We start from the raw sequence: 26,655 nt of genomic DNA, 5'->3' as shown, positions 1-26,655 counted from the left end.
AGAGCACTGGCCCTAGAGTCAGGAGGACCTGAGTTCAAATCCGGATTCAGATGCTTAACACTTACTAGCTGTGTGAACTTGGGCAAGTCACTTAACCCCAATTGCCCTGCCTTCCCCCCTGCAAAAAGCAAAAAAAAAAAAAAATCAAATAGTCCCTGATTTCAAGAAGTTTGAATTCTTTTTGGGGATACAACATATACACAACTCACTACACAAGAAATACAAACAAAAATTTCAGAGGGGTGGCAATAACATTTGGGGGTATCAGGAAAAAAGCTGATACTTGGACTGAGTTTTGAAGGAAAGTAGACTTTTGAAGAGGTAGAGGTGAGAAAAGATTGTAGAGAAGTCAGCTGCGCTAGGCACCATGATCAAATGTTATATGAGGAATAGCAGAAAGGCCACAGTAGAGTGAGCGCAAGAATGATCAAAATCCACATGTGTGTTCTGTGGTCTTCGAGATAGACGGTATCAAAAGTATAATTTTTCATATGAGAGCCAACATGGTACACTATAAAGTACACTGGAGTTCAACTCAGACTTGGTTTAAATCCTGGATGCTTCTCATCAAATATGTTAGTAAGAGCTATTTTTTAACTTATTAGCTTTGAGCTCCTCATCAATTAAAGTGGAAGTATACTACCTTCCTCATAGGATTGTTGTGAGGAAAAAGCACTTTAAAACCCCAAAACCCCACGTTGTTGTTATTACTGTTACTACTAATTAATCAAGATAGAATTGACTTACAAGAGTGAAATCTAAACTGACACTACAGTCATCGGGAATTCCAATGGAATAATAGTGACAAACAGCAATCTGTTCAACTCTCAAGGAAAAGAAAGAAAAAACCACACTGGGCAATTTTATTTGGCTGATACAGTACAATAATAGTTTGGTGCTACATCTACCATGAAAACAAAGGCACATATTAAGAAACTAATTTTTGGAATGTCAACTGTTTTGGAAGGTTCTGTTTTTTTTTTAAATGTCTGTCTTATCCCCTTTATTGTTTATAGATTTTTAAGAGCAAATTATTTCATTGGTGAACTCCATGTTGATCTTTTAATTTTGCTTTAGGGAGCAAATATTAACAGCACTGATTTTGAAGGTCGCTCTCCACTTCTACTAGCAACTAGTTCTGCATCATGGAATGTAGTGAATTTGTTACTTTCTAAAGGTAAAGTGTGGAAATTCTCAAGGTCAATCCTTTTGAATAGTACTTATATGTTTCTTTGCTTTTCTTTTTTCCAATTTGATGCCCATTAAATCTTATGTATGTCTAATTGGTTGAACCTTATAAAAAGAAAAAGGTTGGCAAGATGGGGTGTTAGCAGAAAAGAGGTTTTTTTTTTACTGCCTTAAAGTCTGAGATATATCTTAAACATTTTCGATGAATGCCTCTGTGATTGTTTTTTTACCAGTACATAACACCATGCAGCCATATATTCTTATCTTGAGCTATTCTTATATAGTGTAGTAAGGATTGAGGAGAGCATGGTGGAGCAAGGCATCCAGCAACTTGGAGATTTTCTGCAAGTTCTTTTGACATTGTGTGAATACCAATGGATCACACTGACAGTGTTTTGGTTCTTCCTTGATATTGTTACCTTTTAAAATAGATGAACATAATTTGCATTTTTGTTCATGTTTATTCAGGAGCTGATATAGGAATAAAAGATTATTTTGGGCGAAATTTTTTGCACTTAACTGTGCTCCAACCTTGTGGATTGAAACATTTGAAGCCAGAGTTTCTGCAGGTATGCAGAAAAAACTTTGAATTTCTTTCTTTTTTTTTGTATGGAATCACATAGTAAAGTGCTGTAAAGTATATTTGTTGCCAACATAACTAAGTTAGCAAGGAAATCAGCACAAATCTTTCACTTTTACTAGAAAAAGAGTTCAGAATACATAGTTTTCAATAGTCAGTCTATAACCTAACCATCATAATGTGAAATTCAACACATTTTTATAATGATTTAAAAATATATACTCTTTTTACTGGGTGTGGTGACACATGACTGTAAAACTTGATACTAAGGGAGGCTGAGGCTGATGGACCTCTTAAATGGTTATTTACCAAGTTGCAGTATGCTAAGTCAAGTTGGGCATCCACATTAAGTCTATCATAAAAGCAGTGAGCCCTTGGGGTGGGGGGTGGAGGAGCCCCAAGTTACCTAAAGAGGAAAGAAGTGACAGAGGTTAGAAATAGATCAGATCAAGCTTTTGTGCCAATAGTGGGGTCAGTTCCGTGAGTGACCACTGCATTTCTAGCCTGGATGAGATAGAAACCCAACCCAGTCTCAAAAATAAGTAAATGAAAAGCAAATCAATAAATATAACCCTTTTCTTGAAGGAAACATATAAATGAGAGTACAGTGTATTACAATGTTTTAAAACATATTAGAAGTATTTCAAGTTATACAGTAAGAAAGAGTGGACTCAGTTTTCACTTTGAGGTAAAACAATGTTAAAAGGGCATTGTGGTGATATTTATAATAACATTTCTTTCCCAACAGATGCAACATATTAAAAATCTTGTCATGGATGAAGATATTGATGGATGTACTCCTCTACATTACGCATGCAGCCAAGGCGTACCTCTTTCTGTGAATAACTTACTTTGCTTGGATGTTTCCATTTGTATCAAAAGCAAAGATAACAAGTCACCCTTGCATTTTGCTGCCAAGTAAGTTATAGCATATATACATATAAGCAAACACATGTATGTGTTAATATATGCATATGCATTTATATGCGTATCATATATGTGTGTATCTATGTGATATGCCTCTTTTTATCTCCATCTGTATATCTGTAGATATCTACATATCTTTCTTTGAATGGTCTGTTTACCTCTAAAGAGCTATGCTAAATATTTTTTTTCCCTTTAAGTTATGGCCGTATAAACACCTGCCAAAGACTTGTTCGCGATATGACTGATACAAGACTTTTGAATGAAGGTGACCAGAATGGAATGACTCCGTTACACCTGGCAGCAAAAAATGGACATGATAAAGTAGTCAAATTTCTCTTGAAAAAGGGTGCCTTGTTTCTCAGGTCAGAACTCGTTACAAAAAAAAAAAAATCTTAAATGCTCTTTTTGTCTTGCTAACAAAGCATGTTCCACATAGCAAACTGTATTCTTTATCCTAATAACTGACATTTAAAGTGCTTTAGGGCTTATAACTTTAGGACAGAGTACTTTTTACTCTTTTTTGATCTTATGACAGTTCTGTGAGAGATTCGAGTCAATTATTACTATCTCCAGTTTCATAGAGTGGAAATCTGAGATTTGGAGACGTGCCTAGGATCACAGCATAAGTGTAATAGCACTTTTGTTGTTATTTAAATGTTTCAGTAGTGTTCAATGCTTTGTGACCCCATTTGGGGTTTTTTTGGAAATATACTGGAGTGTTTTGCTATTTCCTTCTCCAGCTAATTTTACAGATGAGGAAGCTGAGTCAAACAGGGTTACATGACTTGCCCAATGTCACACAACTAGTCAGTGTCTGAAGGCAACTTTAAACTTGGATCTTCCTTACTCCAGGTCTGGAACTCTATGCACTTCACCACTTCATTGTCCTTAACAGCACTAGAACCTTGGTATTTTGATTTCTGGCCCAGGGTTATTTAATTTAAGTATGCATTTAAGTTCATAACTACATCATGGTATCACAGAATTGGAAAGAACCTCAGTGAAGGTATAGTCCAAGTTTTACCTAAATGTCTTCTCCACTATAACAGAGAAGAAGAGTTGTCATTCAGACTTTGCTAGAATATTTTCAAAGGAGGGGAACCTCTGAAGAAGACCATTTTTGATAGCTCTAATTGTGACGAAGGTTATCCCCCACATCAAACCTACATTTAGCACTTTGTAATTTCCCATTGCACCTGGTAGAGTTTCTAGGGTTAAACAGAACAACTCTAAATATTCCATATGATAGCTCTTCATATACTTGAAGATAGATGTCATGCCCTACCTGAGTCTTCCCTGCTCCAGGCTAAATGCCCACAGTTCCATCAACTTAACCTCATTTAAGAGAGAGTCAAGGCCCTACTCTATCCTCGTTGTCCTTTGGATTCCATTCAGTTTTTTAATGTCCTTCTTAAACTGTGGTGGCCTGAGCTGAACACAGTACTGCAGGTGAAGTTTGTTTAGGCAGGCCTATATCACCTCCTTCCGGAAGCCGTACCTTAACCTAATCCACATTTCCATTTACCATTTTTGATTGCCACAACATATTGCTGATTCATAATTGTGTCAATTAAATCACTCAGCTATTTCTCAAACTACTGAGCACCTATCCCGTACTCGTGAAGTTTATTTTTTAAATATTCTGTAAGAAAGGTTTTTTTTTACTTGATTCCTTACACCTTCCCTCTGTTGTTTATTTCCAATTTATACCAACATGACTTGTTTGTATAAAGTATTTTGCAAGTTGTTTCTCTAATTAGACTGTTAGGCCCTTGACAGAATGGACACTTTTGTCTTTCTTTGTGTCCCTAGCTCTTAGCCTATTTCTTGGAACATAGTAGATGATTAATGAATGATTGACAGATTTACTTCTTGCCAACCTTGATCATAATTCATTGTGTTAACTATCTACTAAACCCCTCATCTTCAGAATAGATAAACATGTCATCTTTGTTTAGATCAATAGTAGAATCCTAGTCATTACAGGGTCAACAACCACAGATGCTTGGGGCATTGAATTGGACACTTTCCAAAATGACATTGAACCATTAGTGCAATCTCTTTGAATCTGAACCAGTTAGGAAACTATAGGTATGATTGTCTAGTGACTAAATGCTAGTCTCCCTCTCTCTCTCTTTTCCACTAAAATAGCATGAGGTGCTGTATCAGATATTTGTTAAAACATTCCCCTGATCTATTGATTTAATATAACTTTGTCCAAAATAAAAATAATAAGGTTAAAAGAGCATAATAATAATAACTAGTGTTTATAACAATACGTATAATTTGCCAGGCACTGTGCTAAGCATTTTATGAATATTACCTCATTTGAGGTAATATTCACACAACACTGTGAATTAGGTGCTATTTTCCAATGAGAAAACTGAGAAAAGTAATGATTAGATGTCTTGCCTGGTATCACACAGCTAGTAAGTGTCTGAGACTGGTTTTGAATTCAGTTCATTCTGACTCCAGGTCAGATGAGTGGTATTATTTTATTTTGTGGTTAAAGAAACTGAAACCGAGAGGTTAAGTGACTCTGACTGGTCCATAGACACATAGCTAGCAAGTCTCTGAGGCTGGATCATTTCAATGGATCCATGATTTTATTGATTTTAAGTACTCCCATTAATATAGATTACAACCTAGACAAGCTTTCTAATGATATATATATATGTATATGTATATATATAAATAATATATATTTCTAACATCTAAGATTCCTCTTTCCAAGACTTTTAATATTTCTTCTGTATTAGCACACATATAGGCACACACATGTATCTGTGCATATATAATTCATATTTGCATGTAGTCCTTACATACTTTTTATTCCTTTTAACAGTGATCATAATGGTTGGACAGCTCTTCATCATGCTTCCATGGGAGGATACACTCAGACCATGAAGATCATTCTTGATACTAATGTGAAATGTACAGATCATGTAGATGAAGAAGGGGTAAGTATGCCTTATAATTCCTGCTGAGAAACATGGCTTCTGTTTTGTTCTTTACAGATCCCTTCACTTTAGAAGGAAAGTAAAATCTAGAATCTGGGAATGAGGATGAAGAAGAGGGGAAGGTCGAACGGTATAACTAGAGAAGGAAGAATGAACTTAGAAAAGTGGTTCTCTACAGAAGGCTCCTTATAATAGAACCACACAGTGTCCTGAGAGAGGTCTCTCTTATCTGCCCAGCCTCCCCTTCCAGGCCACTAGAGAAAATACTCAAAATGTCTTGAAGTTAAGAAAAAATGGAGCTTGAACTTTCAATTGCAGCTTTTCTCCCAGTTTTAGATTGATGGATTTTAATATACTTGGCGGCCGTTATTTGTTAATTTATTGCTGCTTAGCAACTTAGTAACAGAGATGAGCCAGCAACTAGTTGATGCGTAATCACTTTTGGTTCCTGTTTCCCTTTGAAGAACACCGCTCTTCACTATGCTGCACGGGAAGGACATGCCAAGGCAGTTGCTCTCCTTTTGGATCATGATGCTGAAATTCGCATGAACAAGCAATCAGCCACGTTTTTGCATGATGCCATTCATAATAGGAGAAAGGAGGTAGTTATCACTACCATTACAAGCAAAAGGTAAAACTCTTGTCTGGAGAACAACATGCTTCATAGTGTGGCACTAAAATGATGATTCATAAGTGTAAATGTGCATTATTTTGTGGCTCTTTGTCAATATCTCCCCAAATTCCCTTTCATGTATTATTATTTTTGTTCAGTCGTTTCAGTTGTGTCTAACTCTTCATGATTGCATTTGAGGGTTTCCTTGGCTAAGATACTATAGTTTGCCATTTCCTTCTTTAGCTCATTTTACAGAAGAAACTAAGGCAAACAGGGATAAGTGACTTGCCCAGCTTCGCATAGCTTGTGTCTGTGCCCCAGACCTGGCACTCTATCCACTGTGCCATCTAACTGCCCCTTCATATATTACACCTCATACAAAAAAGAACCTCCAATTATGTTACAAGATTAGAGTGCTGATCAATACAAAGGAAATTGGGACACATAATGGTATAGTGGAAAGAAGATTAGCTATGGAAACAGAAGACCTAGATATAAATTTCACATAAGACATTATCTGGAGGACTTTGGGCAACTCACTTAACCACCCCAGGTCTCAGTTTCCTAATGTGCAGAATGAAAGAATTATATTAAGTGTATTCTGAGGATCTGTTCTAGCTCAACACAGATTTTGAGTCTGTTGTGTCCATATGTTGTTTTTTTTTTCTTTTCTTTTCTTTTTGGAGGGGAGAGGGCAGGGCAATTGGGGTTAAATGACTTGCCCAAGGTCCCAAGACTAGAAAATGTTAAGTGTCTGAGGCCAGATTTGAACTCAGGTCCTCCTGACTCCAGGGCTGGTGCTCTATTTACTGCTCCACCCAGCCACCCCATCCATATGCTTTTTAAACGGTTTCTTCTAATACAAATGTCGTTTACTCTAGCACGAAAACTATTTTAATTCAATGGAACATACCTTCTTATTGGAGAAACTGTGGGACTTAAATGTACTTATAAATAGTGGTAGATTACGCCTACTATCATTTTAGATAGCCCAACGAATTTACATGGGATTTACTTGTATTATGTGTCCCATGCCTCCTATGTAACTTCATTTTGAAATACAGTCAAGGTCAGATACATACAATTTTAGATTCAATCAATGGGGAACATAAAATTACAATTTATAGGCAGAAAAAGGAAATAAAGCAGTTTCTGGGACATCTCAAGCTGGATGTCCTGGAGATATCTTAAACTCAACATATTCAAAACTGAGCTCCTTTTCCCCCTCAAATACTACCCCCTTTTTGAACATCCCTGTTGCTGTTAAGGATACTACTATCCTTCTAGTTACTCCCAAAACATGTGAAAAATACCTCCAAAGAGCCATTCAGTTTGTAATTCTGCTATATTAATCAGTGTTAGCCATTGCCTTTTGCTGATACTTCTATCATTGTAGATGATTTCTGCTGACTGGTTTAATTGAAAGTTAAGAATATTTCCAAAAATATTTATATCATGATGCACCTAATCTCTAAAAATGAAATAAACTTTTTCTTCCAACCCTTTCCTAGATTTGCCTTCTCACTGAAGTTATACTTCCCATCTTGTTTCATCCATTCATCCATCTGCTCATTCACTCATCAGTGAATGTGTAGGATTACACAGGAGCTAAATTAAAGAGATGAAAATTTAAGAGTCCTTACCCTTAAGGTGATTTCATTTCTACATTTTTTGTGGAAATCACTTATATCTAGATGACTAGATATTAAATATATACAAAGTAATTTCCCAGTAGGGGAGCAGGGCATTAGCAACTGGGTAAATAAGAACAGGTTTCATTTAGGAGATGGCTCTTCATCTGAGTTCGGAAGCGATTCTAAAAGGTAGAGGTGATGAGGGAGGACATTCCAAGCATGGAGCTTGTATTCCAATGTAAAGCATGGAGATGAAAGGTCAAATGTCATGTACAGGGAATGACTAATTAGGATAGTTTGATTGGAATGCAGAATGTAACTCAGTAAAGTAGTCCCTACTATGTATTGGGGCAGTGTTCTGGATTCTGGGGTTGCAAAGACAAAAGTGAAAGAAAACCTTCCCAGAAGGATGTTACAGTTTAGTCAAGGGAGACAACATGTATGTATATATGTATAAACAAAATAGATAAAAGGTGATTAAGAGTGGGGAAGAACTGGAAGGATAAAAAAATTCTTCTTGTAGAGGCCTTTTGAGAAGGTCTTTAAGAAAATTAGGAAATCTAAGAAGTGGGAATAAAAAGGGGATACATTCCAGGTATGACTGATAGCCAATGAAAATTCATGGTGACAGGAGCTGTGTGTCAGGAACAGTAAGAAGATAGGTTTGGCTCATGGTTTGGTACATGAAGATTTGTAATCTGTAATATAGCTATAAAGGTATGTTAGTTAGGTTGAGAAGAACTTTAAGCAGCAACAGAAAAGTTTATAATTGATGCAAGATATAATAAGAAGCCATTGGAATTTGCTGAATAGTGGAGTAGAATGGCCAGAACTGCATTCTTGAAAATCATTTTGTCATTTGTGTGAAAGAAAGTCATATACCATAATTTTGCAAAGATAGGCTAGAGGCAGAATATTCAGGGCTTTAAAATCTAAATGAAGAGGGGCACAGTGAGTAAGAGCACCGTGTTGGAATGACCTGGGATCAAATCCGGGCTCAGATACTTAGCACTACAACCAGAAATAACTGGCCGTGTAACCTTGAGCAAGTTACTTAACCCCGATTGCTTTAAAAAAATATATAAATTCATTTCTACATTTTTTGTGGAAATAACATGTCTAGATGACTAAATATGAAATATATATAAAGTAGATTCCAAGTAGGGGAGCAGGGCGTTAGCAACTGAGTAAATAAGAACAGCTTTCATTTAGGAGATGGCTCTTCTTCATATTATCTTCTAGAGGCAAAATAGCCTCCAAGTGGTGCATCTGCTTCCAAATGGTCCCCTCCCTAGTACTATCTCCACATAACTGTCTGATTTTATTTCTGACATCCATAAATGACTTTGTCATCCTTTCCTGCTAAAAAACAAACAAACAAACAAAAAACCCAGTGGCTCTGTATTTCTTTCGTGGTAAAACACATAATGTCAAGTCTGGTATCTAAAGACCTCTACGATATGGTTCCCTGTTATCCCATTAGACCCTTTCACATTCTCTCCATTTCTTCTATAATATTCAGCCAACTGCTTTGAATCAATTCATACCTCCATGCTTTGTACAAATGTTTTTTTTTTTCATATTTGTGTTGCATTCCCTTCTTTTGGCCTCAGAACTTCTTGAGGAGCAGCTCAGATATCAATTTTCTACTCAAGGCTCTTGATTGTGTGTCTCTCTCTGTGTTTCTCTATCTCTGTCTCTTTCTCTCTTTCTCCCTCTGTCTCTCTCACTCTGTCATACTGTATTTACTTATGAATGCAAACTGTTTAAGGGCAATTAATTCTGTCTCAATTGTGTACATAGTAGAAACCTAAAAATGTTTTTTGGATTTAATTTAATACTGAGCTTCTGCTAGGAGTACAACACTGCTATTGCTGACTACATGTGGGCATCATTATCAAACCCATCTACTTCTTGCCATATACACTTCATATTCAGGAAGATGAAAAGACAAATTATGGAACCCACATGAACCTAGAAGAATAGGCAGCAGCAACAAGAATGACCCTCTGGGATATGAGAGAAATTACCACATTTGGTGTTGCCATACTTGTGTGATGCATTATGACCATCTACTGCTCCTAGTAATTGCCTGATTGGACAAGGAAGCAAATAAAGTTCACTTCTTACCCTAGTCCCATAACTTCCAGAGTATTCAGCCTAATTCAGTCAGGTGGTGCAGTGGATAGAACACTGAAACAGGTGTGAAGAAGATCTGAGTTCAAATCCTACCTTAGACAATAACTGTGTAACCCTGGGCAAGTTCCTTAACCTCTTTTGCCTCAGTTTCCTCATCAGTAAAATGGGGATAATAATAGCACTAATCTCTCAGGTATTTTATGAGGATAAAGTGAGATACTATTTGTTAAGTGGTTTGCAAACCTTAAGACACTGTATAAATGCTAGCTAGCTTTCATTATTATTCAACCTTACTTTCATGAAGTCAATAGCATTACAAATCATCATTGAACTGCAGCATCTCATTTCAAAATTTCATCTAGCATTTTTGCTTTTTTATAAAAGTGGAATGATAAATAATTTATTGCTTTTTTTTTGTTTTCAACAGATGGGATGAATGTTTGATAGTATTCAGTCCTGTTTCTTTAACCAATAAATGTCCTGTATTGGAAATGATAGAATACCTTCCTGAATGCATGAGTGTAAGTACTACAGGATTGGCTTCATCTAGTAATACAATCTTATATGAACATAATTCATAGCTTCAAATAAAGATAAAGATTCAATCTCCTCCACCATTCTTTTAGGATATAAAGGTAGTATACAATAAGAACTGATAGAGAAGTAGTGTGAGTTAGAAATACAGCTTATTGAAGTAGAGCAAACTCTGGCTCTTACAGCAATAGATTGAGGCTTGGGTCTTAGCTCCACTCCTTACTATCTGGATGAGCTTGAGGAAGTAAATCTCCCAAAGACTAAGTTTCCTCATCTGTCAGATGAGGGATTTAGATACAAATATACAAAATAAAGGTCCCAAGAAAAGTCAACTGGAGATCCTAAGGTAAGGAGGCAAATCTAGCCTCAGAAATGTCACTGAGAGTTTGTGCAAGGTAAAAGGAGTAGGAGAGAAAAATCATTGAATTTTAAGAAGAAATATCCAAATAAGACTATTAAGAGACCAAAGAGAAAAATCATATTTAAGAGGGTGTAATTACAGATCATTAGAGGAAGAAAGAGAAGTGACATTGTCAAGAGAATGTGACGGAATACTTCAACAGAAATAAGTTATTTTCAGGACAGAAATCAAAATTGTGGCACCAAGGCATGGTTTAATCATTCTAGGAGTCATTGAAATTTTCTTTCTATAAGAAGCACAACAGTAAACTATTTCTTTATGTGTTTTCATGACAGTTTCATCTTTGGAAAGATAGAAGAACCAATGATGAGAACTGCTATTTAGACCTGATTCTCATCCATAAGTAGAAATTTGTTTCTGTATTGGAGATGGAGAAAGAGAGAACTTCATTTTTATATGTTATAGAAAAAAGCTAGGCATGATCAGATTTGCATCCAAAATACTGGAGAACAAATTTCAAAAAGCTCAGAGGACGAATAGGTAGAGTTCCACTAGCTCAAATTTCTATGAGGAATGTGATGTTGAGAGGGATTGAAAGTTTTGAAGAATGGGGATTCTGTAGACATAAACAAATGCTTCCAATAAAGAGGAAAAGGCGAGTTGTCTTAAGATACAAATGTGGACTTACTGATGTGTATTGACTGATTTACAAAGACATACATGAGCTCTGAAAGCAAGGTCAGGAAAAGGTACACAAAAGTGGGAGATATCTCTTGATATTGAAATCATTTAGATGTGATTACTTAACCATTCCCAAAGATCTTTGAAAGATTTTCTACTTCAATAAGCTGCATATCAAAACCACACTACTTCTCTATCAATTCTTATCGCATACTATATTTATAGTATGGATTATGGATTGATGTGACATAGGCCTGGAGAAGTCAATCAACAAGACATTTTTTAAGCATCTGCTATGTGCGAGGCATATAAAGAAATTTAAAAAAAAACAGCCTCTGGTCTCATTGACCTCATTATACTAGGGGAGGCTACATGGAAACAATGACATATAGTCAAGAACTGTATGGTATAAATCAGAGATAATCTCATAGGGAAGGCAGTACATTAAGGCTAAATATTTGCTGATTGTTTTTTTAAGAGAAGAGTAGAATTCATAAACTAGAAGACATTAAAATGATTTTAAATTTTGGCAAAATTCTATGATTTTAGTTAACATTTGGAGAAATAAGTAGTGAGTACATAGAACCAGTGTAACCTTTTCAACAAACCATACCAGTTGCACCTTATTTCTTTTAATTTGACAATATTATTCAACTGTCTGATCAGGAGAATGCTCTAAATATATTTACCTCAATTTTTTATCAATACTAGATCAAGTTTTCATGATATAAAAAATGGAAAAATATGGGTTAGATGGGAGTTACAGTTAAATGGTTTTGCAACTTAACTGGATGAATAGCTAGACACAAAGATCAGTCATTGATGATGTGATGTTACCTCTGGAGTGCCCTTAGGCTTTGTTCTTGGTGATGCACTTTTAAAAGTTATTCTTATTTACTTGAATATAGGTTTATATTGCTATGAAATTTGCAGACATAAAATTAAGGAATAGTTCAAATAGATTATAGTTAAAATACAGAAAGATCATGCTAGGATAGGGTATTAAACTGAACCCAACAAGATGAATTTTAATACAGATAAATGTCATGACATACGAATAAGTATGGGTGAAAGACAGTAATCTTTCTGAAAAAGATCAAGAGGGGGTGGTGTCTTTAGTGATCTAAAAATTCAATATGAGTCAACAGTAGCAACCAGAAAACAAACAACTAGTTTATATTAAGAGAGTTATAGTTTCCCTTATCACAAGAGTGATACCATCACTGTAATCTTCAGTCAATAAAAATTTTTAAACGTTTATTATGTTTAATGCACCATACTAAGTGGTGGGGGTAGAGATAAAAAAATAAAAAGAAATGTATTACCCTCAGAGAGTTTGCAATATAACAGGAAAAGATGTACACAAAAGGAAGCTATAAAATTGTGGTAGAGAAGTTTTCATAAAGGATGCATAGTAATCTAAAAATGTTTCTTGGAGAAGGGGATTTTTGATTATTTAAAAATATGTGTATTGAAGGAGGGGAGGCAGAAGCTTTTCAAGTGAATGAAAAAGATTCTTAAAAAAGATCACCAGTTCCATTAGCTCAAATGGTAAGCAGATCAGCTTGACTATATCACAGATCATGACAGACAAAAGAAGAATGAGGTTGGGGGACAGGTGATGAAGAAACTAACTGGTCTCAAAAAGCTAGATTTTGTGATAAGACAATAAAAAATGAGTAAGTTGTCAAGCAAGAGGACAGTTATTAAAGTGTGTATTCTTCAGTGACTTTTCTCAGCACATCTATATAGATGAGAGCCCCTAGAAAGGCATACTTGAAGTAGTGTATCCTTATAGTTTGAAACCATACTGAGAACATTGGGAGACCCTATAAGGAACATTTGTTAGTAGATGAAGATAGGAAATCTTTGTGTAATGGAATATTTCTTAAGATCTTGTGTCTGATTCTAATATTCTTTTTCTTTTATTATAATTACTGCTTAAAATCAGAAGGGAAACAATAGAAATAGAAATCACTTATGCTGTGATTTTAGAAATGTGTTGACATCTTGTCTTATATTAACCTTTGTGATCCTAATAGCAATAAAACCAAACTGTAACTGATTCTTCTCTGTCAAAGACTCTTTTAGATATTTGCATTGTGGAATCCCCAGAGGAAAGGTCATGCCCAAATTTTCATGTAAGTCATTTTAAAAATGTTTTTTATTAATGTATGAGGGAGAGGTAGTATGGCATAGAAGATAGTATGATGGCTCTGATGTAGGAATACATGATTTCCAATCATGTCTCTTATATTTAGTGGCTGAGTTATTGGGGACAAATCACTTGACCTAAGTCTCATGAAACGAATATTTAGTCCTAGGGTCATAAATCTAGAGCTGAGAAAGAGTGAAGAAGACACCTAGTTCAATTTCTGTTTTTGCAGCTGAGAAAATTGAGACGTCTGATGGTTGGATCATTTGTCTCAGGTTTAAATGAGTTGTATGTATAGAGGTTGAGATCTGAACTCAGGTCCTTTGGCTCCAAAACTACTGCTCTTGCCTTAATACCATGAAGCCTTCCTTATCTGGTTGCAATATGTGTTGTGGATAGAATTTCTACACTTACAGAACAAAGAGTGTTGATCTATTCATTAATATTCCAGTGGATTTAAGGGTAGAAATGATATTCATATTAAAAAATCCTAATTTATTTCTATAATATTAATATTTTATTTTGAAATTTGTCACAACAGTAACTTTTTAGCTGATAAGTTTTTTTTTTCTCCTAAGGTTTAAAATATGAACATTTTAATGGTTAGATGTTTGTATCACTTAGAGATTTGCATTTTTTAAGGAAAATATGTTTCTGTCTAAAGAAAGCTTTGTGCTTTGCTACCATTTGACATCTATCTAGTTCTATGACTGAGTATAGTGACAACTAGTTTCCTGATAACATTTTTCAGGATATTTATTTATTGAGGATAAAATAATGAATAATTAGGTTTTGTTGCTAACATGAGACTTTCTTGTTTTGATGCATTTGCTTGTCCCAAGAATTTTACTGTCATTCATTAATTTTTTGTTGGTTTGATATTTATTCAATAGGTTGAGTACATTTTTAAGTATCTTCAAAGTCCATTAGAAGTCATAAAGAAAGAAGAAACCAATAACATAATTTATGGGCCACTTAGTGCACTCAATGTAAGTATAAGTTTTCAATTATCCTAGATACGTTGGTATGAGACATGCAGCTTTTGAAACACCTTATGATGTCATAATTGAAAGAAATTTAGAAGTCATTTAACCAAAGGTTCTTAACCTGGGGTCCTTGAGCTTTAAGTATATGTGTATATAACTATTTAAACATAATTTATTTCCTTTGTAATACTATGTATTTTATTTTATGCTAAACATGATTCTGAGAAGACATCCATAGGCTTTACCAGCCGACCAAAAGGGTCCATGACACACCCAAAAAGATTAAGAATACATGATCTAATCTGAATGCCTTCATTTTATAAATGACAAAACTAATAGACTAATCCTCTCTATGCTTGATTCCTTTGAATTTTCATCCTCGGTCACTGTAGTTCTCAATGTCTTTAATATGTCTTCCCCCAACATAGAAATTGCTATGGCTCCAGAGATCCCATTGATTTACACATGTGGAATTCTGTATTTCACAGTGTGCCGATGAAGAATTTTAAAGTTCTATTGCAGTAAATGTGAGGGTTCATATAACTTAAGCAATCAACCAATAGCTTGAATATGGGGTGACTTCAGAAATCTAGATATCCTTAGCCCTAGAAAACTGGATGCAAACAGCTTTATAGCCAAGAGACCTGGGGTTTACTCCAAGTCAATTCTGAATCTCAAGATTCTCCCTCCCCGTTCCCACAGACATATACCAGGTTCTCTTACATTTCCAATCAATTAAAGAGGCAAAGAATGGAATAATAATAATATAAGAATTGATTATTTAAATCAGTTGTATTTGTATCATATGATATGGAAGAGAAAGAAAGAGAAGGAAAAAAGGAAGGAATGAAGGAAAGAAGGAAGGAAAGAAGGAAGCAAGAAAGGAAGGGAGAAAGGAAGGAAGGGAGGAAAGAAGGAAGAGAGGGAGGAAAGGAAGGAAGAGAGGGAGGGAGGGAAGGAACAAAATAGAAGGGATTAAGTAAGGAACAAAAAAGAGAAAAAGGAAACAGAACAAAGCAAGAAAGAAAAGGAAGGAACAGTTTAAGGAAATCCTTTTATTTATGGGATTTGTTCTGTGAAGTTTAGATTCAATCAAAGGGTTGCACTTGAGGACATAGAGTGCTACATGCAGCCTCAAAACCATACCCCTGATCTATGTCATATATTTATTTGGAGCTTGTCTTGATCTGAGGTGTGAGGTGTTGGTCTAAATCTAATTTGTCCCATACTTCTATCTAGCCTTCCCAGCAGTTATTCTCAGATAGTGACCCCTTATTCCAGTAGCTAGGGTCTGTGTTTATAAAATAGCAGGGTATTAGACACATATGTTTCTGTATATTGTGTGATTAATCCACCTTTTTTTTTTCACCAGTACCAAATAACCTTTGTATTACAATTTGAGATGTGGCACTACTAGACCTATTTTGGTCCCATTTCTTTTCATAATTTCTCTTGAGATTCTTGGCCTTTTTTCCTCCATATGAATTTTGTTTATTATTTATTTAATTTTAAATTATATATATATATATATATACATATATATATATACCATTTATTTTATTATTTTTTCTAGTTTTATAAAGTAATTCAGTATGTCATTGAATAAGTATATTAGTTTATATATAATATATATCACAACATACAATATAATCATTTTATATTTTTCATTACAGCTGTGAGTATTATCATGTAGCACCCTTCTGTCCTGCTTTAGTGATGCAGGACAAGTACTAGCCTTTGTAGTGTGGAAGGTTCTAGTGGTACCAAGTCATATCACTGCCCAACCATATTAGGAAGAAAGCACATTGTTGGATGACTTTTATTTGCTGAGGGTATTGTCCTAAATAAATCATTTAGAAGAAAAAATTCATATATCTCATTCATATCTGATTTTACTGAATGGATAGCAGCCTTATCTAACAACTGGTTTACTCATGAATAATGTTTGCTAATGTGTGTCAGACTTATGTAGCTAAAATAATAGGAAATTATCTTTAAATAGATTTTTTTGTTTCAGCCTGGCATGAGAAATAATCTAATGTACTTAATTATCAAACATACATTATTTTGGTCACTTGTATCTGGACCATAACAACAGCTGGGCATCACAATTATCTGGTTTCTAGTGGATGCACAGTAACAGACAAAATATATTTGTGAGGAGAGCACATAAATCTCCACTGGAAGCATAAGCATAGATTGTTGTGTTTGTCCTTGTTCTCAAAGAGGACCATGACATCAGGGAAATGATGACATGACTTGCAGTTGACTTTGGTTTGAGTGAGGGAGGACTGTACAAGGTCACCAGCCTCACTTTCTCCTCCTAAGCCATCTGGGTCCAGTGACCTGATATTCATCAGGATGACTGGAGATGGCCCAGGATGCTTTGGGAAACTCTCGCCCTTGTAGGCAAAGGCCTGTCTTTTCAAGTTCTCACTTTGAGCGAGGTAATGCCCATTCAGTGAATAGGCCTCTTTAAAAAGTTAATCAGGGGCGGCTAGGTGGCACAGTGAATAGGGCACTGGCCCTGGAGTCATGAGGACCTGAGTTCAAATCCGGCCTCAGACATTTAACACTTACTAGCTGTGTGACCTTGGGCAAGTCACTTAACCCCAATTGCCCTGCCCTCCCCCCTCCAAAAAGAAAAAAAAAAGTTAATCTAGGGGGTGGACCCTTTAATCAAGAAAGAAAAAATCAACCTGGGAGGGGAGGACCTTCAGGCCTCCTGGTGAAAGAGAAACAGTTACTATTTAGTATTTACATTTACTTTGTGCTAGGAGGGCAGGGACCTATTGTCCAATCTATGAGCTCCAGAGTGAATTGGGTTTGAGGTAAGAAATATAGCCAGTCAATCCAAAGGAAAAAAGGCAACTTTTGGCCATCGAAATGTACCGTCTTCTGGGCAGAGCGTCCCCAGGTAAGGAAGGAGATAAGCCTTGAAATATGCATTGAAAATAATAATAAAAGTAGCTCATGTGATTATAGTGCTTTATAGTTTACAAAGCTCCCAACTCTCTCTACATGTTAGGTGTTCATTAAAGTATCTGAAATGAAGTAAAGTTAAATATAAAAAAACTGGCCTATATAAAGGTGAGCTTCAGATATGCTGGTTAAGTGATGCTGGTCCCAGTGGTCCCAGTAGAAGGGATTTTTTAAAGGCTTGAGAAAATATAAGAGGCACTGTAGTGTAATAGGGTGGCTACATAGCACAGCAGATACCAGACCTGAAGTCAGCAAGACCAAAGTTCAGTTCAGGCCTAAGACACTTATTAGTTGTGTAACACTGAGAAACTTACTTACCATATGTTTGCCTCAGTTTTCTCACCTGTAAAATGGGGATAATAATAGCACCTACCTCCAAGTGTTATTGAGAGCAACAAATGAGATAACAATTGTAAAGTGCTTGACAATAATGCCTGGCACACAGTAGTAGTAGTAGTAGCAGCAGCAGCTGCAGTAGCAGTAGTAGTAATAGTGATGGTAGTGGTACTTCTTGTGTGTCCAACTTTATGTGACCGTGTCCATGGAGTTTTCCTGGCAAAGACACTGGAGTGGTTTGCCATTTTCTTCCCCAATATGTCCCATTTTACAGATGAGGGACTAAAGCAGATTAGGATTAAGTGACTTGTCCACGGTCACACACCTAGTAAGTGTTTCCAGGTTCAGTGCTCTTTCTTCTGTACCACCTAGCTGCTCTGGCAGTTGTTCTGTTGTTTTTCAGTTGTGTCTGACTCTGTGTGTCCCCATTTGGGGTTTTCTTGGCAAAGATACTGCAGTAGTTTACCATTTCCTTCTCCAGTTCATCAGTTTACTGATGAGGAAACTGAGGCAGAGTTAAGTGACTTATCCAAGGTCACAAGCTGGTATCTGCATCTAGATGTGAACTCAGGAAAGATGAGTCTTCCTGACTACAGTACATATTAAATGCTGTTATTATTACAAAGAGAGATCTGGTCTCCATCAAGAAGATAGGAATTCAAGTCTTACCTTTGATACATACAAACTGTGATTCTGAGCAAATCCCATAACCCCTCTGTGTTATATATACGGAAGTCTGCAAGATTTCAAATTGTATGACAATGGATAACTGTCAATCTGCATCGACACAAGAATTTCATCACCAAGTTTTCCATCCCTTCCCACTTTCTTTAGCACATCTCCTCTAAATCTTCAGTCTCTCTTTAGCTGTTGGTTCCTCCTATGATGTCTGCAAACATGATCAGGTCTTCCTATTCTTAAAAACACTGACAAGACCCCGCTATCTGCACTGTGATCCTAATCTCTACACTCTCTCTCAGCCAAATTCTGGAAGAAGCTGCCTACACTCAGGGCCACAGCTTCTTTTCTTCAAAGCTCTTCTTAATTTCCTCCTATCTGCTTCCAACCTTATGACTCAATAGAAACTACTCTGCCCAAAGTCACCAGTGATCTTCTATATGCAAAATCGAATGGCTTCTTCTCTGTCCCCACCCTTCTTTACCCTACTGCAGCTTCTGGCACTAGTTATGAACCTTCTCTTTTATATCCAGTCTCCTCTCCGGATTTTTGTAACACTGCTATCCTGGAGAAGCTATAAGAACCTATAGATGGGCTGTCTTCCTACCTATCTTTCCACTACTTTTCATTCTCCTTTGCGGAACATAATCTATTTCATATTCCCTAACCACACACACAAACACACACATATATGTATGTATGTATGTATGTATATATATATGTAGTTATGTATAAACATTCTCACAACATCAAAATCAACAATGCTGATTAAGAGCTTACTCTGGGTAAGGCAACCTCCTAGTTCTTAGAGATATCAAGATTTAAAAAAATGAAGTACTTCTCCTTAAAAATCTTATGATCTTTTGAGCATATAACTCTCACCTCCATGCTACAGCTTATAACCTCTGTGAAGAAAGCAGAAAATGTAACTATCTGCAAGGTGGTACATTTATAAACTATTAAATGTTTTTATTTTACTGCTGGATTTTATATTTATATTGCATGGCATAGTTATAGGAAGTTAAGCTTTTTATGCTGTTTTAAAAAAATTTTGATCTCTCTCACTTTTCCCATACGCTGTATGCAGGCAATGGTACAACACAATCGTAGAGAACTTCTTGCCCACCCTATTTGCAGAGAATATTTACTTATGAAATGGTAAGATTTGAATTTTCTAAATATGAGTTAGTTCTTGCTGACACTGGTATGTACCTCTTTACAATTTCTAAACAGATTTCATTCAAGATAAATAATTCCTTTGTAATATCAAATTTTGTAATCTAACCTGGACAAGATCTTAAGTATTTCTTTGTCAATCATGGGAAATTTTGATATTGTCTAGCTTTGGCTGTCTGAAGCACATTCACACATGGGGGAATGTTAGATCAGCTAAGACATAACAAACTTCTTCCTAATTCTAAGGGTCTATACGTAGACAATGCATTAGATTCCTGAAAGATAAACTTTTCTTTTATGTAGATCTTAAACCTTCTACAACAAAGAAGAAAAGAAAACCCTTAAGTTGAAAAATATATAAATTATGTTTTACACATTTTGTTTTTTAGGATGGCTTATGGGTTTAGAGCCCATGTTATGAACCTAGGATTTTACTGTCTTGGTCTTATCCCGATGACCATTCTCATTTCTAACATACAGCCAGGTTTGGCTTTCAATTCAACAGGTATCATCAATGGTACCATCAATGGATCAACATCTTTAGACACTAAGGTATTATTTTTAATTTATTTCCATTCTTTGACTTAACTTTGACATTTTAAAAAAATGAATGATTAGAAGATGGTCCATTTAATATATTAGGCAAATAGTTCTGCCTGGAGTTCTAACCAGTAGATTGATGACTGAATGAAAACTAGTTCATTCTCTATTGGCTTCACCCTAGACACCAGATTGTGCTTTAGCTTTATACCCCGTCTAACCAGTTGATCTCATTATCTGTCTGCTGCCTCTCACCCCACACTCACCTCCTACTAATTGCTCTGAGTACAACAATCAAATCAATAGTATCATTACTTCCAGAAAGGGCAAGTCATATATATCAACTCCTTTCTCTGGTCACTCTCCTATATGTATTATCTTCCCCCATTAGAATGTAGCCCCCTTGAGGGCATAAAATGCCTTTTATTTTTTAATCCCTAGTACTTAGTGCAATGCCTGGCACATAGTAAATAGTTAATAAATGCTTTTTCATTCATTCACAATAAGAAAGAGAAAATATAGTAGAAGGAGTATTGGACTTAAGTCAGAAGAAGCAAAGGTTTGAAACCAAGCCTTAATATTAGAATTAGTTGTGTGGTTTTAGGCAAGTCATTTAACCCCTGTCAGCCTTAGTTTCCTTCTCTGCAAAATTGGATGATAATACTTATAAAAACTGCTTGATGGGATTGTTCTGAGACTTTATAAACCTGGGCATGCTATATCAATGTGAGTTAGTATGACTATAAGCAATTCTGAAATTGTAGTACATTAACCAGCATAATAAATCTATAGAATGAAGGAATAATTGAGTGAAAAGTATTTATTAAGTGCTAAATATTCTCCTTCCAGAACCAGATATAAAATTAAGACAGTCCCTGACATGAAGGAGCTTGCGTGGTTCACATAGAGAGGAAAGGTAGCCAGGGAAGGCCCATGGTCTGGATAATCACAAAAATAATAAGAGTGACAATGGAACATTCCAGTAATGGACCCTTTCTAGAGGCAATGCAGTGGTGATTTGATGCCATTTCTTAGAATTGACCTACTTGACTATATGTTGTGGCTCTTACTATGTAGCATGTCATTTAGGTTCTTACCATGTAGCATATTATTTTTCTATAACTATATAATATATATATTATATAGTATATATAAAATATCTATATATAAAAGAAATATGATTTTGTCATTTTCATAACATTAATATATTGCCTTCAGAGAGACCTCTCTGTTTGAATCAGAACTAACATAATTAAATAAATTAAAAGGAACCAAAATAAAGGTTCCAGTAGGAACCAAATAAATAAAAAGGAACCAAAACAGAAATAAAATTTTACCACCAGACAAATGTGAACACATTAAATGATCATTTTCTTTTGCGTTGACATTTCATCAACTTACTTATCTTGCATTCTTTTCTATTTCAGAATTCATATCTCATCAGCGTTTGTATGCTTTTAGTTTTTCTGTCAAGCGTATTTGGATTTTGCAAAGAGATGATACAAATCTTCCAACAGGTAATCAATATATATTTTTACATCTTCATAATTGCAACTATCTCAAAATGAAGAACATTGGTCTTAATGGAAAGACTTATGGAAAATTTTAGTTCAGTAAAGACAACTGACACAACTGCTTTCTTAATTAGAATTTAATTAAAATACACAACAAAATACTGCAGGAAAAGCTGTTACTTACTGTTCCTTAATGTTACTTAATGTTCCTGTGATGGGTCAGACACACAAGATTCTGTGGGGTTCATTATCTATTATGGATCTGAGCCTAAGAAGTCTATCCTGTTTTATTAATGTATCCTATGTGATTCTCCTTATGTCTGTTTTGATAGTTTTTTGGCATGATAGATACATTAGGTTGTGAATATTTTATTTTGAATCTTATATTCCAAACCTGATCAAGTAATCAATTAACAAATACTAATTGACTATCTTTTATGTATAAAAGGCATAATTTCAGAGCATTCTTTTCCTCCAAATTCTGTTACTATATAGTCCTTGACATGAACTAGTTTTCTTAAATTCCAATCAAGTTGGTTCTAATCTCATGAAAGGTAGAAAATAGTCATGATACAAAATTGAATGTGACTTTGATAAAGCCAGTTTTTTCTGATGTGGGTAGCCTTATGACTAAGGCAAATGGCAATGCCTTCGTGCCTTCTGAGTCATGTGATTCTTGTCTCTCCATTTTTTCTCATTTCTTCCATAAAGGATTGCACCCAGTGAATTGGAGACACCTCCAGATCATCATTATCTCTGGGTTACTTCTTGCTTAGCCAGTCTATTTGCTGTTTCTTTTTCTCCCATCTTCATTTTTGGTCATTAATAACATTTTTCCCCTGTTACTTACACATTATTAGTAGTAACATACTGCTGCCTTCTTGTGCCCAGTTGTTTTGATTCTTCCAAAACATTTTTGCTCCATGAGTGGTACTCATATGTCATTATTGGGAGAATAGTTTTGTTAGTATGACTTTTATAATGGGTAATTCAATCTAGTCGCCCTGTACGCAGTTCCTGGCACAGCTCAGTTTCCAACTATTGTGCTTTTATAGGAGACATACAACAAAGGAGTCAGCAATAAAATCTCTGCCTTTATAAATCTATAGACAAGTGCCTGAAGCACTGATACAAGAAAGGTGAAAATAGTCCTAAAACAAGAAGTCAAATTCAGCCATATTCTCTTCAATTCAGCAAGCATATTTTTGGTCCAGACCTGTGATTTCACTGATATAGTGAAATGCCAGTAAGGAAACTGCCTTTATCAATGCAGACTGGAAACTGTTCTAAGCATCTTATAGTCCTAGAGAGTTGCTGGAGGCACTGAGAAATTAAGTGATTTGCTAACAATTGTCATGAAATTAAATGACAATTTGACAAGTGTATTTATTAAGCCCTATACTAAAAGTTGGAATTAAAAGGACAAAAATGAAACTGAACCTGACCTCAAGGAGCTTACATTCTAACAGTAGAGGTAAGAGTATTAAATACTCTTTAGTATAATAAGTCTATGCAAAATATATACAGATATATATATAATGTCTATGCAAAATATATACAAAATCAATAAAAGCTCAGGGAATACTTAATGTAGTAAGTTGTGCGTGAATTGAGATTTGATAGTAACCAAGGATTCTGACTTTTGGAATTAAGGAGGGAGAATATTCTAGACTCGGTGACTCGACAATGCAAGGGCATATGAACAGGAGATGGAATGTCCTTATGAAAAACAGCAAGTAAGCCAATATGACTGGACCATAGAGTTTGAGGGGGATTATGTGTAAGAAAATTTGAAAATTAAGAAACTGGATTGTTAAAAGCTTTAAATGACAGGCAGAAGAGTTTAATTCTAGACATAATAAAAGTTTATTTTTATAAATAAAATATAATTATAAATAATAAATAAATAAATACATAAATAATACATTAAAAAATAATAAGTCAAGTAAACTCCAGAAACTGGAGTTTATTGAGGAGGAGAATGGTGTTTAGTTTTTGAGTTCCTGGAGGACAGGGGCTATTTCTGTCTTTCTTCAACACTTCAACAGTGCTGGATACAGAGTAGGTGCTTAATAAGTGCTTGTTGACTTGACTTGATGTGGTCAAACCTGTGCTTTAAGAAAATCACTTCAGTGGTTGTGGGGAAGATAGATTAGAGTGAGGAGAACTATGAGTCAGGCACCCCACTCTGATCCTGCATTATGCTGAGAGTTATGGGTGAAAATACAAAAAAGAAAGGGCCCCTACTCTTATGTTCTACAAGGGGATGGTACAACAGATTAACAAATACAGAGATAAGGAAATACAAAGGAGGAAAGCAGTAACAATTGAAGGAAATGAGAAAGGCCTGGGATCCATTCCATGCTTGAAATGAGACCCTGAGAGAGACTAACTTGTTTGAAAGGAACAGAGTAACTAAGTTAGGGTAGGTGTATATTAAGGAGTCATATTTTAGAAAATCATAGTATTGCAGTGAATAAATAGAGCACCAGCCCTGGAGTCAGGAGTACCTGAGTTCAAATCCGGCCTCAGACACTTAACACTTAATAGTCATGTGACCTTAGGCAAGTCACTTAACCCAAATTGCCCTGCTTTCCTCCCAATAAAAAAACAAAAATAAATAAATAAATGAAAATTTAATAAAAAAAGAAAATCATATTATCACATGGGATAAACATGGTTAAAAGCTTTTAGTGAAGATTAGCAGAGGATAAAGTAGAAGTGATATTGTCACATGAGCAGATAACCACTTAGACCAAAAGGAGAAATAGATAACAAATCAGGAAACAGATCATAAGCCATCCCAAAAGCCTGGTGTAGTCATGGGGACTATCATTTGTCTGCACATTTGCTAAGCTTCTAATTTATTGACTTACTCAATGATATCTTAATATTGTAAAAGTGTAGGCATTCATGAAGGGAAGTTACTATTCAAACCTGAATCTGTGCTAGAGGAGAGAAAAGCCTGGCATAGTCTGACACAAAATCTAGATTTTAAGAGAACAAATTTCAAAGGATTCAGAGAATAGTTGGTTAGGATGCCATGGCCTAAACTTCCTAAACTAAAATAAACTTTAAAAAGAATAAGATGCCAACCCCAACTATTAGGTAGGTCCCTTTGAGAAGGTCAATTGAGTCTTGAATGTCTGTTCAGAACCTCAGAAATCCATTTCTTGCCTGGAATATGCTTATGTTAGATACACACATTCTATGAAGTGTTAATTCACAATAAAATCCCCTCAGGAGGCACCCTGAGTTGAACATACCTTTCAGGAAGACCTATACAATTCTCTAGCAGTGTTTCCAACCAGAACTGAATACATAGGTCTATTCTAGATGACATGAATGCATAGTAAGAGTCCTAGAGACCTAGTCCTATAGAAAGGATTCTCCTCAATATCTTTCCCTCTGTTAGTTCTGATTCCAGGTAACTTACTCCCTAGGGGACCTTGGAGAAGTCAGCTTTTGTGTACTTCATTTTCCTCATGTGGAAAATAGAAAAGATTACACTGGATATCTGGTAAATTAGCTTTAAACTCCATAATCTTATGAATCCTGAAAAATATTGGTATTAACTATACTGGGGAGGAAGGTGTAGAGAGATTCTGACATTTCCTTTATAGTACATTAATATCATTTCATATCCACATTGAAATCTTCTCTTTCTTTTAAATCCCAGAGAATGAATTACTTTTTGGATCCCACCAACCTCATAGAATGGATAATCTATACAACTAGCATTGTTTTTGTGTCACCCTTATTCATCAGCATACCAGCTCACCTCCAGTGGCAGTGTGGAGCAATTTCTGTTTTCTTTTTTTGGATGAACTTCTTGTTGTATCTGCAGAGGTAAAGCTGATCTATTTGGTTTCTACCTTCACTTAAAAAAAATCAAGAACCCTCCAAAATACAATTGAATTTTAGTTACATTTGATTTTTTCCTACAATTTTTAAAGCATCAAATATATATACTAGGTACATATACTAGGTACAAATGTATATTATCAGATATACTGTTGTATGTACTAATATATGAGCATGTATACATGTATACACACACACACTTTTGATAAATAGTAATATGCTTCTCCAAGGTAACTCCTTTATTCACATTAGAAATACAGGTTAATTCCCTTTCAAAATTCTTTTTTTTTAGGGCAATTGGGGGTTAAGCAACTTGCCCAAGGTCACATGGCTAGTAAGTGTTAAGTGTCTGAGGCTGGATTTGAACTCATGTCCTCCTGACTCCAGGGCCAGTGCTCTATTCACTGGTTGTATGTGGTGGTGGTAGAATTTGAACACAGGTCTTCTAACTCAAATCCGATGCTCTCTTCCACTGCAATATGTTGTGTGGTAAAAGTAAAACAAAACAAAACAAAACAAAACACTGCCCTAGGAATCTTGAAACCTTAGTTTGAGACTAAGTTTAGTTTAGATTCTGTCACTAATTCTGTGACCAAGAGCCAGTAACTTAATGTCCCCTGAATAACTTCTTATTCTGGGAAGTAAGGGATTTACCAGTCAATTAGTTTCCCTTCCCTATACCATCTGTTTTTCAAGTAAATCAGATCACTGCCTGAGGTAAATGTCTGAAGTCTACTTTCACTAGTAAACTCTTGAAACTTATGCTTACAAAGACCTCCCCATGAGTTGTAGACTCACCAAAGCATG

General features: G+C 35.5%; 1 protein-coding gene across 1 annotated transcript in view; it reads left to right on the top strand.

The window, feature by feature from the left end:
• Positions 1 to 26,655, top strand: part of TRPA1 (transient receptor potential cation channel subfamily A member 1) — a 70,023-nt gene that overhangs the window by 30,189 nt on the left and 13,179 nt on the right. The window contains exons 9-21 of the mRNA XM_069099550.1: positions 1,078 to 1,177; positions 1,657 to 1,757; positions 2,517 to 2,686; positions 2,893 to 3,057; positions 5,541 to 5,655; positions 6,120 to 6,286; positions 10,469 to 10,562; positions 13,699 to 13,758; positions 14,666 to 14,761; positions 19,842 to 19,912; positions 20,320 to 20,482; positions 21,898 to 21,987; positions 25,664 to 25,833. Coding sequence (XP_068955651.1) covers positions 1,078 to 1,177; positions 1,657 to 1,757; positions 2,517 to 2,686; positions 2,893 to 3,057; positions 5,541 to 5,655; positions 6,120 to 6,286; positions 10,469 to 10,562; positions 13,699 to 13,758; positions 14,666 to 14,761; positions 19,842 to 19,912; positions 20,320 to 20,482; positions 21,898 to 21,987; positions 25,664 to 25,833 — 1,562 coding nt within the window. The remainder of the gene's footprint in view (positions 1 to 1,077; positions 1,178 to 1,656; positions 1,758 to 2,516; positions 2,687 to 2,892; positions 3,058 to 5,540; positions 5,656 to 6,119; positions 6,287 to 10,468; positions 10,563 to 13,698; positions 13,759 to 14,665; positions 14,762 to 19,841; positions 19,913 to 20,319; positions 20,483 to 21,897; positions 21,988 to 25,663; positions 25,834 to 26,655) is intronic.

The sequence above is a fragment of the Petaurus breviceps genome, unplaced genomic scaffold (genome assembly GCF_028583685.1).
Source record: "Petaurus breviceps papuanus isolate PSGF00001 unplaced genomic scaffold, PetGlider_PUasm1.0 38, whole genome shotgun sequence".
NCBI lineage: Eukaryota > Metazoa > Chordata > Mammalia > Diprotodontia > Petauridae > Petaurus > Petaurus breviceps.
Note: the sequence above shows the minus strand (reverse complement) of the source record. Positions and strands in the feature narration are given on the sequence as shown.